This window comes from Linepithema humile, chromosome 4 (assembly GCF_040581485.1).
Source record: "Linepithema humile isolate Giens D197 chromosome 4, Lhum_UNIL_v1.0, whole genome shotgun sequence".
Lineage (NCBI taxonomy): Eukaryota > Metazoa > Arthropoda > Insecta > Hymenoptera > Formicidae > Linepithema > Linepithema humile.
In genome coordinates, this window is record NC_090131.1 from 12535716 (window position 1) to 12554861 (window position 19146).

Sequence of the window (19146 nt, forward strand, 5' to 3'; positions counted from 1 at the left end):
TACTCGTAGATGATCTTCGACTTTCTAGATTCGTGCCAAAATGATCTACGCCTTGCGCTGACTCTACCGTTTCTGTTCGATCGTTCATATTGATCGTTTCAACTTTTAAATTTGAGATTACGTGATTATGTTCAGGATTATTATCGCTAATATAACTAATCGATGAACTACTTTCCGAGCTGTCTGTATTGTAATGCCCTTTAGCGTCTCTAAAGTTTACAAAATTCATAGACTTACAAAAGTACGATGCGCAGCATATCTATGACGAGATGGTTTCACGCCGCTGGTAGATATAGATGAATTGATGATGATAACGTAGATGAAATGATGATGAGGGTTGACCTTTTTTCGTGCTGGCCGTCCACGGAGTCTCATTGTTGCTGTCCTTTTCCTTCGTTAGCTGCTGTGCTCGTCCAGGAGCGCCCTGATGCCTTTTTCCTCGGGGTAGGTTGTAAACTACACGTCGTGGTTTTATCGACTAACAGACAGGATCTCAGCAGGTTGATCGGAATGTGCTCCCGTTAATTTCGCCAGGATAGCACCAAGTTATGATTGACTTCGATTCTTCTACTTGATAACCTTGCTTGGCTACGAAGTTTTCTCGAATTTTGGGTCTCTAACTTTCTTTCACTTGATATTAACTAACAGCAATCAGCTCAATTATAGCAAAAATTTCCACACTTTTACGCACAAATAATCCCACCGCTGCCACCAATTGTTACGAGCGTATAGCTACGTAATAGATTATTTAGAATAAGTCAGGACACGTTTGTGGAAAAAGTCTTTATTCGGTGTTGTTGGTTTAAGCTTTGATCGAGAACTGAACAGGCGAGAATGATCTTCGTTTAAAGTGCTGTAGGAAAATCGTAGCGGCGGAATGTTTATTGGAAGGAGGCGGTTTTATCGCAGAGAAAATACGCGTTAGGCATAGGGACAGTGTTAATCCATGTTTGTTGTAGTTATCGAAATGTCATGTGTTTAGGATCAAGAAGGAGTAAAGATAAAAAATGTTCGAAAGTTTGAATAAACAGAGTAATCTAAGAAACTATAAGTTGCGGCACGTAACAGCGCCTTTTTCTGTTCTATTGGTACAATTGACCGCAACGCAGCAAGGCATTTTGTATCTTTTTTTTGTTCACAGTCGGATAATCAAAATACACGTAAACACAGAGTTCGAGCAGCTTAGAAGCCATAACCTAATCATCATAAACTTCTCAGCTCAGTGACAGAGGCGAGAGAGCAAGGAGTGGGGAAATGGAACAAAAATGGCGGAAACGTGAGCAGACGTGAGAATACTCACGTTTTATAGTACCTTAGTTCCACCAATCAAAATTTCAGATTTCAGAACAACACATGATCGTAATATTTTCATCAATTTTCACAGTTTTTTGTGATTTGTTGTTTTCTGTGTACGAGATCGTTAATTTTAAATGTAAAATGGTTCGATATTGTGTTTTATGTGGTAATCGTGACAAAACAATATCTTATCACAAGTAAGTAAATGTATTTCACAGCTTCTAATATTAATAAATACATGTGTTTTATGCTTGCATGATATTTTAGGTTAAATAAAATTACATTCCAATTTTTGCAGATTTCCAAATAATGTGCAAATAAGAACAGAATGGTTTAAATTTTGTAATTTTGATGAAGTTGTTCTCAAAACTCCACTTTTTTATGCTCAAATTACTTCACAGAAAAAGATTATCTTCTCACAACAACAAAAAATAAAGTTTTAAAAAATGGAAGCATACCATCTATTTATCATATCAAAAGTGGAAAAGGTATGTATATGAAAAGACAAACTGTATTATGTAAAACAAATTATTTGATTTAGTTATATAAAACATAATTTTAGGAGTCATAATGATAAAGATTGCAAACATGAGGAAATTGATATGAAACGGAACAAAATGGTAAATATCTGTAAAGAGGAAGCATGTACTTCAATTCAGCATATAGCTGATGATGAAAATATGAATGAACTACCCAATAAACATTAGGACATTCTATGTACATCCTATGTATATATATGTATATATGTATATTGTACAATTTTGAAAGTTGAAATAATTTTATGTTACCTTAAAGAAAAAGTGTATACAGAAGTATCAAATACTCGAGAAAACATGGTGGAACGTATTAGATATGCTTGCGCACAAATAACGCCAGATACACTTTCTACATGTGTACAAGCATTCCAAGCTCGAGTTAATAAATGCATCGAAATGGTCATCATTTCGAGCATTTATTGTAATTGAATAGTGAGAAGCGAGGGGACTCACCGAAAGCACCCCGATGGTGAGAGAAAATGGCAAAAACTAATTTTCACTGATTACAGCGCCATCTATCACGATTCGAAAAAATGTCTCAGACAAAACTTACGTATTTTTTTCCAAGGAATCCGAATCTGCAATAAAAAATGAGGGTTCCCATTTGAAATTTCAAAGTTGCCACCCGTCCCACCTTCAAAGGGCGGTGGGGGCGGGTTAATTTTTACACAGGCAGACGTCCCCCTTGATAATATTATAAGTTTATTTGGGACATTTTTTCGTACAATGCTTATTTTTCGAAATATTTAGTTGTTTCAAGTTAAATGGGACACCCTGTATAGGCAGCGATCTCGTTCGAATATACATTCTATGTATATCCATACGATATCCTATGTATATCCATAAATGTATCTACCTCAGCGTATATCGTATGTATATACGTTTGATGTATATATATGAAATGTACACGAGGTATATTCTATGTATATACAGGCAGCGATCTCGTTCGAATATACATTCTATGTATATCTATAACAGCGCTCGGAATTAGTTGCACATTTCGGGCCGATTTCCGATACAACGCCTCCTGTTCCACCACTACCGCTCGGCCGCTGGCGGCCGAGCCGCCGATAGCTCTGGCTCAGGAGCGTTTTATATTAGAAATAGGCTGGATTGTTTAGGCATCTTTCGGGAAATCGTAACATTTTCTTCACTACATAAATAATGTTTATTTTTATTAATACATAATATATATATATATATTTAATTATTAATGAAAATAAACATTATTTATGTAGCAAAAAAAATATTACTATTTTCTGAGAGGTGCCTCAACAACCCAGCCTATTTCTTATATAAAACGCTCCTGCGCCAGAGCTATCGGCGGCTCGGCCGCCAGCGGCCGAGCGGTAGTGGGGGAACAGGAGGCGTCGTCTCGGGAATCGGCCCGAAATGTGCAACTAATTCCGAGCGCTGATCTATAAGATATCTTATGTATATCCACAAATGTATCTACATGAGCGTATATCATATGTATGTACATAGTATATACAGTACATTTTTTTTCACATTATGGATATTTCATGTATATACATAGGATATCGAATGTTTACTGGGTAATTCCAGATGAAGAAGAAATTTATCGCAGTGAGTTTTTTAAATGTGTCATGATTTATGAAGTATCACTATTTAACATTTCATATTCACAAGTAAAATCTTAAATCTGTATTGGACTATGCATCTTGTTGCAGCAATTCGCAAGTGATTTAGTAAATTACTAAAAATGAACCATACAACACATAGTGTATACTAGTAATTTATTAGATCGCTTGTGAAAAGCTGCAACAAGTTGCATAATCTAATGCAAGCTTTAATTATTTATTACATGAGAAAATAGTATTACTAATCATTATTATTTATCAGGTATCATTGATGTAGTTTCATTGATAAATGTAACTCCTCCAAACTCTCCACGTTATAATGGTGATATTAAGACACCACATTTAGTTAGACACCACGAAGAGCTAAGAGAGCTTTAAATTTAGCAAAGCTGGTAGTAAAGAAACAAAGAAGACAAATTTTAACATTACAACAAACTACTGATAGATTGAAAAAGCGTCTTAAAACTATGAAAGACTTAATAGATCACCTCAAGAAGAAGAATTTCATATCAGATAATGCTGTCGATTGTTTAATGGTACATTTTGGACAGTATTCATAATCCGTTCTTATATTTAAGATTGTTTTAAATATAATCTTAAAATACTATGAATCGATTAAAAAGTCATATTAGTATCTTAAGACAGTATTTAAGATAATCTAAGAATAAAAATGGACTATGAATACAACCTTTGAAAAAATTGTATATAATAATAAGATTAATTTTCAGTGCACAAGCGTAATAAAATAATGTAATCACGTATACACGTTGATTTTTTTCAGACAGGAATTACCTGACCCAATGCGAGAAATCTTTAAACGCAAGCAAACTAAGAAAAAAAATATTCACCTGAATTAAGAGCATTTGCTCTTATGTTAAACTTTTATTCTTCAAAAGCTTACAATTACGTACGAAAGAGTTTCTGTAATTTTTTACCTTAACCCTCTACAATTCAAAAATGGTATTCAGTATTAAATGGACGCCCTGGATTTACTGCAGAAGCATTTGAAGCTCTAAAGTGTCAAGTTAAAAAAAGTGATAATTCGATTATTTGTAATATCGTAATAGACAAAATAGCGATTCGACAACAAGTAACTTATGACGGACAAAGATACTATGGACTTATTGATTTCGGAGTTGATCATAATGACGCCTTTCATGTAGATCATTCACTTAGAGCAACAAACGCCCTAATTTTCATGCTTGTCGCGATCAATGGCCATTGGAAAATTCCTGTAGGATATTTCTTACTGAACTCGTTAAATGGGGCTGAGAGAACCAGTTTATTAGAAAAATGCCTGGAGTTGATAGAAATGACAGAAGTAGAAGTGTATTCCGTAACTTTCGATAGAGCTAGCGGTAACATAAATATGTGCAAATGTTTAAGTGCAAATTTTTGAATTAGGAACTGCTTTTAAGCCATACTTTATCAATCCTGTAACGAAAAAAAAGTCTTTTGTTTTTTTGATCCATGTTATATGTTAAAATTAGTTCGAAATACTTTGGGTGATCAAAAAATTATGAAAAGTAAAAATGCAGATATCCATTGGCAGGATATTGTGCTCCTGCAAAAACTGCAGGAAGAAGAAGAGTTGCGTGCTGGTACAAAATTAACAAAAAAACATAGTGTTGCGCCCGTATTATTTCGCCACTGATGCTGTGTGTTACAGCTGACGGACCGATTGATAATATCGATAATATCGATTGGTCACTAGAAAGTTGAAGCCAAATGGCATTTGTTAATAATCTTTCTTATATTCATTGTCAAGACAACAAATATTGATTAGCGGTTTTAAAGGTCTCTATGACAGTTTGTAAACAAACTGTCATATTTCAGATCTTCGGAAGCTGTCTGCTCGGGCGGACGTCTATGACAGCTCCGATCTTTGTATTGTATTCCCGGTTACTTATTGTTGAGTTCTTGTTAATGTAGGCTTGAGATGTTGATTTACATTAATATGCTTTATTAAGTAAACTTTTGGAATACAAAAAGAAACGTTCAGCCTTTTATATATAAGCGATATAACTGTTATAAACTATACATATACAAGGCAGGCCACATACGCAATGTGACACATGAAAATCACTAGATAATGCCAACCTTACTTTGAATATTTACTCTAACACTTCCCCTAAATATTCAAAATTAAACAAAAAACGATAATACTTCTCTATCTAGGAACAAACAAAAACGACAAATTACAACTTAAACATGACAAAATAATAACAAAATTATTTTAAAATAATCTCAGTCATTCCCAACATTTTACGTAATTTTTCAAACTGTCCACGTAAAATTGGTTTTGTTAAAATGTCTGCCACTTGTTTTTCACTTGATACATGTTCGATTCTTAATTGCCCCTGTTGGATTCGTTCTCGTAGAAAATGAAAGCGCACGTCAATGTGCTTAGACCGCTTATGAAAACTAGGATTTTTAGCTAATTTAATAGCACTAGCATTGTCCACATAAAGTGTTGGTATAGTTTTTAAAGGTGCAATTTCACTATATAACTGGTTCAACCATACAGCATCCTTTGCTGCTTCAGATGCAGCAACGTATTCGGCCTCCGTAGTGGACAAGGAGACACTTTGTTGACGTCTGCTTGCCCATATGATTGCTCCACTGCTGTATTTACATACTGTTCCACTGACTGAGCGTCGTGTTGTTACGTCACTAGCATAGTCCGCATCACTATAGATTTCTAATTCCTTGCTATTTGTAGTTCCATTATAATAAATACCAAGAGTTACTGAGCCCTGGATGTATCTTAGTATACGCTTAACTAGAGTCCAATGCTTTTCTTGAGGATTTTCCAGAAATTGTGAAGCATAATTCACAGCGTAGGCAATATCAGGTCGTGTAGCGATTGCCAGATACATTAAACAACCTACAGCCTCGCGGTAAGGAGCACTTGTTTTACTCTCGTTGTCTACTTCCCCTGCTTGATGACCTTTTTCCATCGGAGTAGAGACAGGATTTGCCTGATCCATCTTAAATCTTCGAAGAATATTTTCAGCATACATCTTCTGAGAAATAAAAATTGAATTATCTTCAAGTTGATTAATGTATATGTTTAGAAAACTTCCAATTGGCTCTACAGTTATCTTGAATTCTTCTTTTAATTTATTCAAGAATTCTTCTATGTTGATTCCTTTTGAAGCAGCAATTAGTCCATCGTCAACGTATAGTACTACTATAAGTTTTTCATTGCCTATTATGCGATAAAACAGGCATGGATCCGCCGAACTTTCACACAATCCAAAGTCCAATGAAACATCCTTGAATCGTTTATTCCAGCACCTAGGTGACTGTTTAAGTCCATATAGACTTCTTTGGAGTTTACAAACACGATTAGTATTATCTTGAAAACCCTTAGGTTGGTCCATGTAAATATCTTCCTTGAGAAGACCATTTAAGAAGGCCGTTTTTACGTCAAACTGTGCTAATTCCAGATGCTCATTTGCTGCAATACTTAACACTGTGCGTATCGTGTCAAATCTAGCTACAGGGCTGAACGTTTCCTCATAGTCTATCCCTTTTCGTTGACTAAATCCTCGAGCAACTAGTCTTGCTTTATAGCGAGTAATATCACCGTTGGTGTTACGTTTAACACGATATACCCAGCGATTTGAAATAGGTCTGCAACCTTTTGGTAATTCGACTAAAGTCCAAGCCGAATTTTCCTCCAATGATGCAAGTTCATCTTCCATTGCTGATTTCCAAGAAGACCATTCTTCTGACTTGATTGCTTCATCAAAATTTTTAGGTTCATCCACTTCAGCCAGCATCATTTCAACTAGATGTTTTGGCGGCTTCAATTTACTTCGATCTCTTAATCCTCGTCTCGTAGCCGTAGACATTGGAGTCTCTGAAAGTGAATCGTTTTCTGAATCCAACGTCGGATCTTCCGAAGAATCAACCAACGGACCAACTGAAGACTTTAATGGTTTTTCTGTAAGCTCCTTCGTAGGACTATTCGGTTTATTGTCATTTGGTTGCTTATTCGTCTCATTCGTCTCAAGAGGAAATAACGTCCATAATTTTCCTGCTGTTTCCGGCTCAAATATGACATCTTTACTACGAATAACTTTATTTCCAGACTTCATCCAAACTCGGAAGCCGTCTATGTTATCCGAATAACCAACAAATATACCTTGTTGTCCTTTAGCGTCCCATTTCTTGCGTTGCACTTTTGGCACGTGTACAAAACATTTTGTGCCAAAAACGTGAAACTTGCTTAGATGTACAGTCTTTCCGGTGAACAGCTCATACGGCGTTTTTCCATCAACGCTGCTAGGTCCAGTTCAATTGAGTATATACACCGCCGAATTAACTGCTTCTGCCCACAAGAATTTAGGTAGATTCTTTGCTAGAAGCATTGTCCGTGCAAGATCCACTACAGTTCTATTTGTACGTTCAGCACAACCATTCTGTTGTGGTGTATATGGATTAGTAACAGCAAAGGTTACGCCATTAGATGACATGAGTTCCTGTACTTTGCTGTTCTTAAATTCAGTACCTCCGTCGCACTGAAAAATCTTCATAGGTCGTCCGCATTGAGTTTTTATGATTCGTAAAACTTCTGCAATTTTGTCAGCAGTCTCTATTTTCTCTTTAAGAAAATAGACTATGCGCAGTCTTGAATAATCACACGTAAAGCATACAAAGTACTTGGCTCCTCCCAACGACGCACATTCCATAGGGCCACAGAGATCAGCATGAATAATCTCACCGACTTCGGTTGCTCGCTGTTGACGTTCTTTAAAGCAGTTACGTTGTTGCTTTCCTTCGACGCAGGCTCCACAAAAATAATTATCCTCCGTATAGTGAATGTCATACTTTTCCAAGATCTTCTTGACATGACGTATATTTTGATGACCGAGTCGTTCATGCCAAATTTGTACTTGATCCTTTGAAAATAAATTTACTTCATTAACATATGACATTTCTGGTAATTTTATACGAATTATCATCCTAAACAATTGACCGACTCGAACGCCTCGTGCCTTGACAATACCATTTTTAGTAAATTTACATCCACTTTTGGATGATTCAAATGACATACCTTTGTCAAGTGCGGAAGTTACTGAAAATAGATTTCTACGTGCAGTTGGTACATACAGAACATTTTCCGATACGATATGAAAACCATGTTCCATTAACCAAGGCTTCAAACTTGATAATTCCTTTGCCAAGTGCATCCATTGTTGTCTTGTTTCCTATATGTATTTTAACTGGCGTTTCAAAATGTTCAAAGGATGAAAACCACTTACTATGATTTGTCACATGATCCGTTGCACCGGAATCAACAATCCATAAGTTGCTATCAAGTTCAATATTCATAGCCTCACAAACAAATGCTTCATCATCTGTCTCACGTATTTTCTTCTGTTTCTTATCCTTACTTGGGCAATTTTTACGAATATGACCTTTTCCGCCACACTTGTAACATTTATAAGATGCAAGCTTGTCTGTTTTCTCTTTAATATTTTCGGATTCAGACGACTTCTTTGGTTGATAGGTTTTGCTGTTTCTTGTGTTACCACGCTCATTCTTTCCTTGAACCTTGACTTTACTTGCCATTAGAGCGACTATCTCTTCTTGTTTTTCCGCACGTTGCTGCCTCCGTTTCTCATCAGATGTCAACACTCCTACTAAATTTGTAAAAGTCTGTTGATTTTCTGGTCTTGCCCACCACGCTTGTCGAAGACTCTCATAATCATCAGGCAAAGAATCTAATAATTTAACCATTATAGATGATTCATCAGGCCTTACATTTAATTGCTGCATACGCAAAATTAATCCTTCAAATTTAGCAATATGTGTTACCATATCATCTGCTAAATTTTTATTGAAACGTTGTATTGAAGAACTCAGCTTGAACAGTGTGAGAAGCTTGTTTAGTTTGTTGCTCAAAGACAGCGTGTAACTTGAGCCACATATCTCTTGCACTGTCACATGTAACCAACAATGTCATTACTTTGGATTCCAAAGTCTTAACAATAATTTGACTTGCTGCACGATCTGCTTTATCCCAAGCTTTTAAGCTTGTTTGATAAATAGTTTGCTGCTCTGCACTTGCATCCACTGTTAATGCCGCTGGTTTTTCAATTTCGCCAGTGCATATTTCATACGCACCTTCAGTTCCGCGTAGCAAATTTCTTACCGCAAACTTCCAGATGTTCCAGTTATCAGCACCTCGTAACTTTTCAATTCCGTGGAATTCCATCTTATCTGATGCAATAGTTCCAGTAAAGACTCGAATAACCTTACTTTTATTCCGTGCGTACCAGCAATGTTTGCTATTTCCATGCACACAAAAAGAAGGTCTATACCACAGAACCACGCTCTGCTACCATGTTAATGTAGGCTTGAGATGTTGATTTACATTAATATGCTTTATTAAGTAAACTTTTGGAATACAAAAAGAAACGTTCAGCCTTTTATATATAAGCGATATAACTGTTATAAACTATACATATACAAGGCAGGCCACATACGCAATGTGACACATGAAAATCACTAGATAATGCCAACCTTACTTTGAATATTTACTCTAACAGTTCTGTGTTCATTATTAAAGTGTTCTCTTTTCATAAAAGTGTTGTATTGTGTTCTTTAATTTCCGCGAGTTTCGTTGACGTGTGCGATACTTCGTTCCGCGGACGCAACAATATTTTCTATCAAAATAATAGAATGAATGTTAAGATAGCTGCTTAAACTCTAAGTGAAAGTGTTTGTTCTGCCCTCAAATATGTGCACACAAGTAATTATAAGCAATTCCATTCTCCTGAAAAAACGGCTGAATTTTGCTCGGTGTTTAATAATGCTCTTGATATCTTGAACGTGCGTCGTCAGTTTTCAAGAGGAACAAGTTATAAAGTACCTTTAACAGATAAAAATTATGACGAGTTAAAAGCTCATGCTGATAAAATTATAGAATATATAAGCGATTTAAAAAATGTACAAAATCAATCTATTCTAAGAAGTAGTAGAAAAATTGGCTTTCTAGGATTTATTATCTGTTTAAAAAATATATTTGAGTTGTGGAATGTTTTAAAACAATTAAAATTAAATTATTTATTAACATTTAAACTTAATCAAGATTATTTGGAAACATTTTTTAGCGCTCTGAGAAGTCGGGGAGGGTTCAATAACAATCATAACGCTCAACAGTTTGAAGCAGCATACAAAAGGTTAATGGTCAGGCATGAAATTAGTGCGTCGGAAAAAGGAAATTGCCTAATTAACGATATTCATATATTGTACGCATCTTAAACAACAAAATAATACTCTGACCCAATATACACCGAATCATATGATTCTGAAACAATTTTTGCTATTGACATGTTTGACTATAATTATTTAGCTTCGTTATGGTCTCTTAGTTCGTGCGTAGATGTTGTAAAATATATCAGTGGATTCGTAGTAAAAAAATTGACTCATGATAAAAAAATATGTGAGACATGTGCCTCTTTTTTAACATCTACGAATAGTACCTCAAATTTAATTACATTTAAAAATAAAGGAAAATTGACGATTCCCTCGGAAGATGTAATAAAAATTACAAGCGCGTGCGAAAAAATTATAAGACAGAATAACCATATTATTTTTATTTAAAAAAATATTAAAGATTTTTTAGCGTTAAAAGTCTTTAATGCTGTGATTGATTATAGTTTTACGCACGATGCTATGTTTGAACATATTAGAAATCAAGATATTTTCGATAACCATAAGATACAGTTGATAAAATGTATCATTGAAATATATGTTAAAATACGTCTGTATCACGAAGCAAAATTCTCAAGTGATGCTGAAAAAAAACAATACATACGCCACAAATATTCGAAAATGATACATTTTTATCATCAATAATTTATCTATTATAAGTACTTTTTTATAAGTTTTTTGATAATTCCATTATATATGTATATATATACAGGATGTCCCATTTTAAATTACGCACCTGAATATCTCGTCAGGGGAGCCACCAATCCGAAAATAACCCTCATAAAAGTTGTTGGGTTCGGAGGGGGACATCGGATGGTAATTTTCAATTTTACTTTGACCTTGACCTTCAAGCTCATTTGAAGGTCAAATCAAATTTTTTAAATAAAACTTCCGTTTTCGGTGCGTTAGACGTTGACACGTGGTGAGAGAGTGAAAGTTTTGTGAACAAAAAAGAGTGGAAGAGAGCAAGGTGGGTGAGGTGAGAGAGAGTGGGTGAAAGAGAGAGAGAGTGAGAGAGTGAATGAAAGTGTGGAGGGTATGAGATAGGAAGGGTGAAAGGGAAAAAGGACAAGGAAAATAGAAAGAAGGAACGAGCACGAAGTATAGAGAGTATAGAGAGACAGAGGTGGGGTCTAGGAGAAAAGGGGACGGCAGCGCTGAAGCGGGATGGATGGGAATTGAAAGATGGGACCAAAGGAGGGAGGAAAAGTAGGAGAGAGAGGTGGAAGTTTTGGGAACATAGAGGAGATGTTAAAAGGAAAAGGGGGGAAGGGGGTGAAAAAGAAGGAGAGGGAGAGGGGACTATGTTTAATAAAAGCAAAAAGACACCAAGATCACCAATAAAGAGGAGAGCAAAGGAAGGAGGCATGGGGGAGATAATAAGAAGTTGGAGAGGGGAAATGGAGGAAATTATGAAGGAAATAAGAGGGATGAAGTGATGGAAAGAAGAGATAAGACAGATGAGAAAAGAGGTAAAAGAAGGGGTAAAGGAACAAGGGAGGATTATAAGAGAGGAAATAAGAAAAATAAAAAGAGAATGGGGAGAACGGAAAGAGAAATGTCAGATAGAGAGGGAGGAGATGGTTAGGAGTATACAAAAATTAGAGAAAAAAGTAGAAGAGATAGGAAAGAATAAAGGAGAGGAAGAGAAAGGGGAAGAAAAAGAAAGTGAGGGAAAAAAGGGGGGAGTAGAAAGGAAAATAAAAGAGATAAAAAGAAGGTTGGAGGGAAAAGAAAGGGAGGAGAAAAGGAAAAATATAATAATAAAAGGAGTAGGAGTAAAAGAAGGGAATAAAGAGGAAAAGAGGAGGGAAACAGTGGAGGAGATTCTGAGGGAGATTGGAGCAAAAGTAGAGATAAAGGAAATCAAAAAAGTAGGGAAGGGTATGGGAGAGGGGGGAGAGATGATAGTAGTAAATTGGGAAACAAAGGACAAAGGAGAGAAGTTCTGGAAAAGAAGAGAAGTCTGAGAGGTAGGAGAGAAAGAATAATAGAGGACAGAACATGGAAAGAAAGGAAGATGAAGTGGAAGATAGAGGAAATAGCAAGGAAGGGAAGAAGAGTATGGGTAGGATATTGGAGGATAAAAATAGATGAACAATGGTGGAGTTGGGATGAGGAGGAAGAGATATTAAGAGGCGGGAGGGGGAATATAAGAGGGGAGGAGCAGGAGGAAGGGAGAGGAGAGAGAATAGAGGGAATAAAGTAAGGTGGGAGGAGTGCAGAGGGTAAAGGAGAAAGAGATAGAGGAGGAGGATGGAGTATAGTATTCTGGAACGTGGCAGGTATAGAGAATAAGGATAAAGATTTTTGGAGGGGATTAGGGAAGTGGGATATTATAGCATTATTGGAGACATGGATGGACCAAAAAGGGTGGGAGAAAATAAGAATAAAGTTACCGGGGGGATATATGTGAGAAGCGCAATTTGCAAGGAGAAGGAATAGGAAAGGAAGGGCAATGGGGAAAATAATAATGAAGATAAGAAGAGAGATGGTAGAAAAAGGGACAAAGATAGAGACAGAAAGAGAAGGGATAATAGTGGGCAAAGTAAAACAAGAGGAGGAAAGATGGAGGGTAGTGGGGGTGTATGTGAACAAAAATATGGAGGAAAGATTACAGGGATTGGGGAGGGAGTGGCCTTCACTTGGACACAGTTCAATTGGACACGTTGCATTTGGACACGGTTCATTTGGACACAGAAAGTTGCGCACGGTTCAATTGGACACAGTACAATTGCGCACCGTTTACTTGCGCACTGTTCATTTGGACACAGAAAGTTGCGCACCGTTCATTTGGACACCGTTCGTTTGGACACCGTTCGTTTGGACACCGTTCGTTTGGACACCGTTCGTTTGGACACCGTTTGTTTGGACACCGTTCGTTTGGACACCGTTTATTTGCGCACTGTTCGTTTGGACACAGAAAGTTGCGCACTGTTCGTTTGGACACAGAAAGTTGCGCACCGTTCGTTTGGACACAGAAAGTTGCGCACCGTTCGTTTGGACACCGTTCGTTTGGACACCGTTCGTTTGGACACCGTTCGTTTGGACACCGTTCGTTTGGACACCGTTTATTTGCGCACTGTTCAATTGTGCATCGCTCAATTGTGCGTTCGCTTGGACACGAAAAGATACATATACCATTCGTTTTGATATGTAATATATGGAAATAAATTAAGAATAATTTGTGAAAAATATAATTATACAATGTTTTTATTGAATTTTATACCGGTAAATAAACGTGAAGTGTGAAATTGTAAATATACATGTGACATTAAAGATTATTAAAGGTTACTTCCCAGAAAGTGAAATAAGACGCATGCGATATATGTACCATTCGTTTTGATATGTAATATATGGTGAGAAATAAAGAACAATTTGTAAAAAATATAACTAAGTGTGTTCATTTAGTGTTATACCGGTTAATAAACGTAAAGTGCGTGAAATCAAAGAAAAATGACATTGAAAGGTTAGGTTAGGTTAGGTTAGATCTGTCAATGTAAAATGTAAGAAAAATTTATCGAGACATGAAAAAAAAATGTTTTATTATTTAGGTAGAAAAATGTTTTATTTTTAACAATTTCTGAACTTTTTAGCTTATAACTGCGTCAGGCATAAGCAGCATTCATATAAAATATTTATTTACATGTTACAAGAAATAAATGTTTTACAATATTTATACTTTTGAAAAAAAATACAGCACGAAATTACAGAGCAATTTACATTATTAAAAACAGTAATAAAAGTATCTCGACATTTTGTACATTTGTACAATGTAAAATCTCTATATGTTAACTTGTATGTCAATCGTAATTACTTAGAGTAATTATATGAGCGAATTTTTATAACAGTTCGTTTCTGAGAAAATATGAACGGTTTTCTCTAATAAGACGTAATGAAGAAATGAATGCGAAATTTTGTGTTGCCAATCAACTTGTAGCTAAATATTCGCAACGATCGGATATAATAAATAGTAATCATCCCAGCTATGACAGTCAGATATAACGGTACATTTCATCGATTACATATGAATTAATTTGTGCAAATGTGTGAGATACCAAACGTTCTCTACTTATATTCAAATGAAAACGAAGCACTGATACTAAATATATAAAATGCGGCACACTATATTTTAAATATTTATTTAAACAATAGTTTAAAGTGAAAAATAAGAATTGAAATATCTTTGGCTCAAGAAACATACATTTGCAGAAATTAAATCTGTATCTTCATATAAATGACCTATATTACTTAGAAGTATAAAACTATCACAACACTTAGTACATATTCGTAACAGTATTACAGAAAAAAGTAAAAGTATCTTTGGCATCTTATAGCTTTGCACAAATTGGAATCTCTAATTACGTTATATGCGAAAGATACATTTTTCTTAGAATATAAAATGCTGCCATTTCTATAATGATACGTCTTTTAAAAGATATAACTTATAGTCATTCTTACTCATAGTTATAAACAGGAAAAAAATTAAAAAATTTGACGTCATCCATCAATTTGTAGCTAAATGTTCAATGCGATTGGATAAAATAAATTGTACGTACCATTATAGCAAAGACATTCCGGTACATTTAATTGATATCAACTTCTCAACTCTACTTATATTTAGGTAATAATCTCTGGTATTATATATAAAATACATACAATAAGTCAGGTACTTTGCCTTATTTGGTTAAGGCTGTATAATAGTATAAAATAAAATCACAGTTTCATACTATATGTAACAAAAAAAGAATAAAAACATTCATATATCTTTGACGCAAGAAACATACATTTAGAGAAATTGAATGTCTGTATCTGATTATAAATTATACCTATATTTTGACTTAAAATAAATCTGAAAAAAGCTGAAATTTCTATAATCTATACATCTTTCAAAATATACAAACTATTATTCTGAGGGTGATCCTACAACGCAAATTGTCGCCTGATTGTCAGTCAATACAAAGTATTTTTCAGTTAAAGCCATTATTAAGTTGTCATTCTTCGCGATAAAAACCGAAATTTTTAATGCACTGTAGAACCACTCTGTAGACAAATAGAAAAAAGTGTAACGTGTTTAGCACTTATTATCGGAGAAAAGAATCGAACTTTTATCTATCTTATTAAAGTAAGTTATTAACTCCGCTTGCAACAATGTATAATCAATCTATAGATGTGTATATATGTATATATATATATATATATATATATATATATATATATATATCTTTCCAAAGTAAAATTACACAAACATCTATCTCTATCACAGAATCTTTTTGTCATCAATATTGATATCATTCGAGTAATATTGATATCAGTGTTTTTAAAACTTAAATTCTCGAAACTCATCAAGTAATATTAATATCAGCAATTTTGAAATTTAAATTTTTTACGTGGATAGATATAAATGTTTTATGTAGATAGATATGAATGTTTTATGGTTTTCTAATTCTTACGTAATTATCATATGTTACGTTACATATCGGACATCGATCGGCTTCTAAACGTTCGATGCATAAAAAGCAACAAGCCAAATGACCGCAAGGTATAAAAGCATGTGTACGCTCGTTTACAAGACACACAGTACATATGTTTTTCGTACATTCTTCTTCTGATGCAGTTTAATATCATCCTTCAGTTTCTAATCCAAAGAATAAATTTGATTTACTTAATTTAAATATAAATATTCATCTTCCAGTACTTTCTATATATTTTATTTTTATTAGAAAAAGAAAATGTTAATATTAAGTATATGAATATTTGTCGAAGTTAACAAATCTTATTTTATTTTAATTCTGCATCAGTAGAATGCTGTGAAATAATTACCTTGTTGCAATTAAATTAAATTCTTATTTTGCGACGTTTTTTTGATGATTCTTTTGATGATATTTTTATTTCTTCCTTTGATACTTTATCTATCCTTTGTAAAATCACCTTTAACTCTGGTAATTTTAAGATATCTTGTTTTTGTGTGTTTTCGTGTTCTCTATTAAAGTTTTCTGTTAACAAATATGATACTATAGTAATATATTTATTATAATAATATGATAACGATATATATTTTTTAAAAACATAAAATCCCGCATAGAAAAATTTGGTTATATATGTCCAAATTTTTCTATGTAGGATCTGAAATTTGTGTTACTGTAATTGCAAAATTTATTTTTAATATAAACAAATATATACATCTTAGATGTACAAAAAAGATTGTATTATAATTTGTGTTTGTAAGGGAATATAAATAATGATATGTTTAATTTGAATATATATACAATAACTTATTATATATCCGTTATCAATTTTGATGTATAAAAACATTAACTTTATAAGATCAATAACAGTCAAATACTAAATCCAAAAAAAAAACAAAATTGTTATCTAGTAGAATTGTTATAAATTTATATAATATATGTTATGTTATTCAGTTGTAAAAGTAATAAAAATAAATTTAATGGAGTATATTATTTCATTTTATTCGAACCACTGTATTTCACTTTTTTTAAAAGTATGATGCTTGCAAATGTAATATTAAAATTTACATGTTTACCTTTATCAGTGTTTAACACATTATTTTGTCTTCTTTTGTGATATTTTGTACGTGAATGATTCATTTCCTCATAATTTAATGTTTGTAATGGTGTTTTCCTTTTTGTATTAATTTTTGTGTCATCTTCTATATTATGCAGTGTATTTGATTTTATTTCTAAATACACATGATCATATTCTTCATCAAATGTTGAATTAGGTATGTTATCTTTTGTAAAAATATAATTTTTATATTAAATTTAAATATATATCCATACAATCAAGATATTTAACATTTTTATTTCATATATATTAAATATTTTAAGAATATAATATCTTTACAAGATAAAGTTTTTTTTGTATATATTTATTTAGATGAATTTAAATCAGAGGGTAGTATTTTTCCACTTTGCGAAAGCTTCAAATATCAAATTTTATTAATTACTAATAATAGACATACCATTAGAAAGTAATTTATCCTTTATCATATTTTCATATTTGTCGTTGAAAAAACGTAAGAAATTGTTGAGATCCAACCTAAAAAGAATAAAAAAATACTTTTACTATGTATTGCATATATACTACTATGTATTACATATGTAGAAATAAAAAAGAAACATATAAAAATATTAAATTTACAATATAAATGCAGGATGCCGAAAATGGAAATTAATATCTTCATTTCATGTTCAGTCGCAAATTTAGTCGTTTTTAATGAAAATTATTTAACACAAAATTGAAAATATTGATATTCATTTTTAATTAATCTTTACGAAAAATCAATCTAAAAGTAATCTTATAAATAGAATCACACATTTATCTGTTCTTTTAGATACATCAATTTTTCTTGTAATTATCTGATGTAAAAAAATGTAAGATTACGTATATTGTTATTTTTTAAATAGCTGTTTTTTTCAAAGCTTTTATTTAAAAAATGATAGGAATCAATAGATATAAATAGTACACAATAGGTTTTCAAAAATATACTGCTTATATACAAAAAAGTAATTGAAAAAACGACAATAAATTAAATTTTTTTATAAATAAAGCTATTTGTGTGCTTTTATAAGTCGACTTTCTTCTCATTTAAAAAATTTATATTATATCGATTCTCAAAAGTCTCGAATCTCGATGCAGATTATTTCTCGCTGTCAAGTCAATTTCATATCTAACAGCTCTTGATTATCGCGTCAATTTATGAATTGTTAAAATTAAAGTCTGTTTTAGTCTTTGCATAATACATTATATAATGTATAATCAATTCGCTATTAATGTGTTATGCAAAGATTAAAAATTGCGAAAGAAAACGTCGATGAAAGATTATGTGTTATAGAATTTTATATAAACTAACCTGCCTGTTGCAAAATAGTTTTGCATTTCTAATATTTTATTATCTCGGTTTCTATTTTTAATAGTTGTATAATGCCCAGTAGTTTCGGTTGTTTTTAAACGTTTCAGTTTTATTTCTTCGTCAGTTATTAATATTCGCAGATTATCTGTAAGCATATTATTTTGTCAAAGTTTGTTTACTTTATATATAAAATGGAAAAAAAATATTAATGAGAACATTACCTAAGAAACTCCAGACGTTTTCATGAGATTTACTGAATTTTCTTCCTGCTATGTTATGGAAAGTTTCTGTTATATTATTTGTCCTTACAGGACAATCATAAACGCTGACTTTTGATGCTAGTGGTAACCAAGTTTTGCGTACATATGTTGAAAAATCATTAACAGCAGGATATTCATGAGAAATTTGATCGACTTCAAATTGTATAAAGGAAAGTGCTTCCTCAAAACAATCAGAAGGAACCAATCCCACATAGCACATAATGTTGCAGCAATATTGCAGCAATATTATTTTTCCATTGCAATATTACCATGAAATATAGCAGAAATATTGATTAAATATTATTGAGATGTCACAGCAATATTAAAATGTCCGCGAAGATTAATCGCAG

General features: G+C 33.2%; 2 protein-coding genes across 3 annotated transcripts in view; one reads left to right on the forward strand and one right to left on the reverse strand.

The window, feature by feature from the left end:
* The first annotated feature begins 446 nt into the window (after positions 1–446).
* Positions 447–19146, forward strand: part of LOC105668601 (uncharacterized) — a 51492-nt gene continuing 32792 nt past the window's right edge. Inside the window, exon 1 of the mRNA XM_067354105.1 lies at positions 447–1276. Coding sequence (XP_067210206.1) covers positions 1266–1276 — 11 coding nt within the window. The 5' untranslated portion in view covers positions 447–1265. The remainder of the gene's footprint in view (positions 1277–19146) is intronic.
* Positions 14909–19095, reverse strand: LOC136999652 (uncharacterized). 2 transcript variants are annotated; one of them, XM_067354111.1, is made up of 6 exons: positions 18758–19095; positions 18537–18681; positions 17646–17722; positions 17208–17414; positions 16487–16659; positions 14909–16301 (listed from the first exon to the last, which is right to left on the reverse strand). In XM_067354111.1, exons 1-5 carry the CDS (start codon positions 19014–19016, stop codon positions 16502–16504), a joined length of 846 nt encoding a protein of 281 aa, XP_067210212.1. In that variant the 5' UTR covers positions 19017–19095; the 3' UTR covers positions 14909–16301; positions 16487–16501. The 2 variants fall into 2 exon arrangements, with proteins under 2 accessions (XP_067210212.1, XP_067210211.1); XM_067354110.1 differs by having other exon boundaries at positions 14909–16659.

Excerpts from the sequence above, each read along its gene's own strand:
- LOC136999652 (XM_067354111.1), bottom strand. The coding sequence starts at position 19,016 with ATGTGCTATGTGGGATTGGTTCCTTCTGATTGTTTTGAGGAAGCACTT. Across the intron at positions 17,415-17,645 it reads GGATAAATTACTTTCTAATG|ATAACATACCTAATTCAACA; the intron begins GTATGTCTATTA and ends TTTTTACAAAAG. Across the intron at positions 16,660-17,207 it reads TGTGTTAAACACTGATAAAG|AAAACTTTAATAGAGAACAC; the intron begins GTAAACATGTAA and ends ATTTGTTAACAG.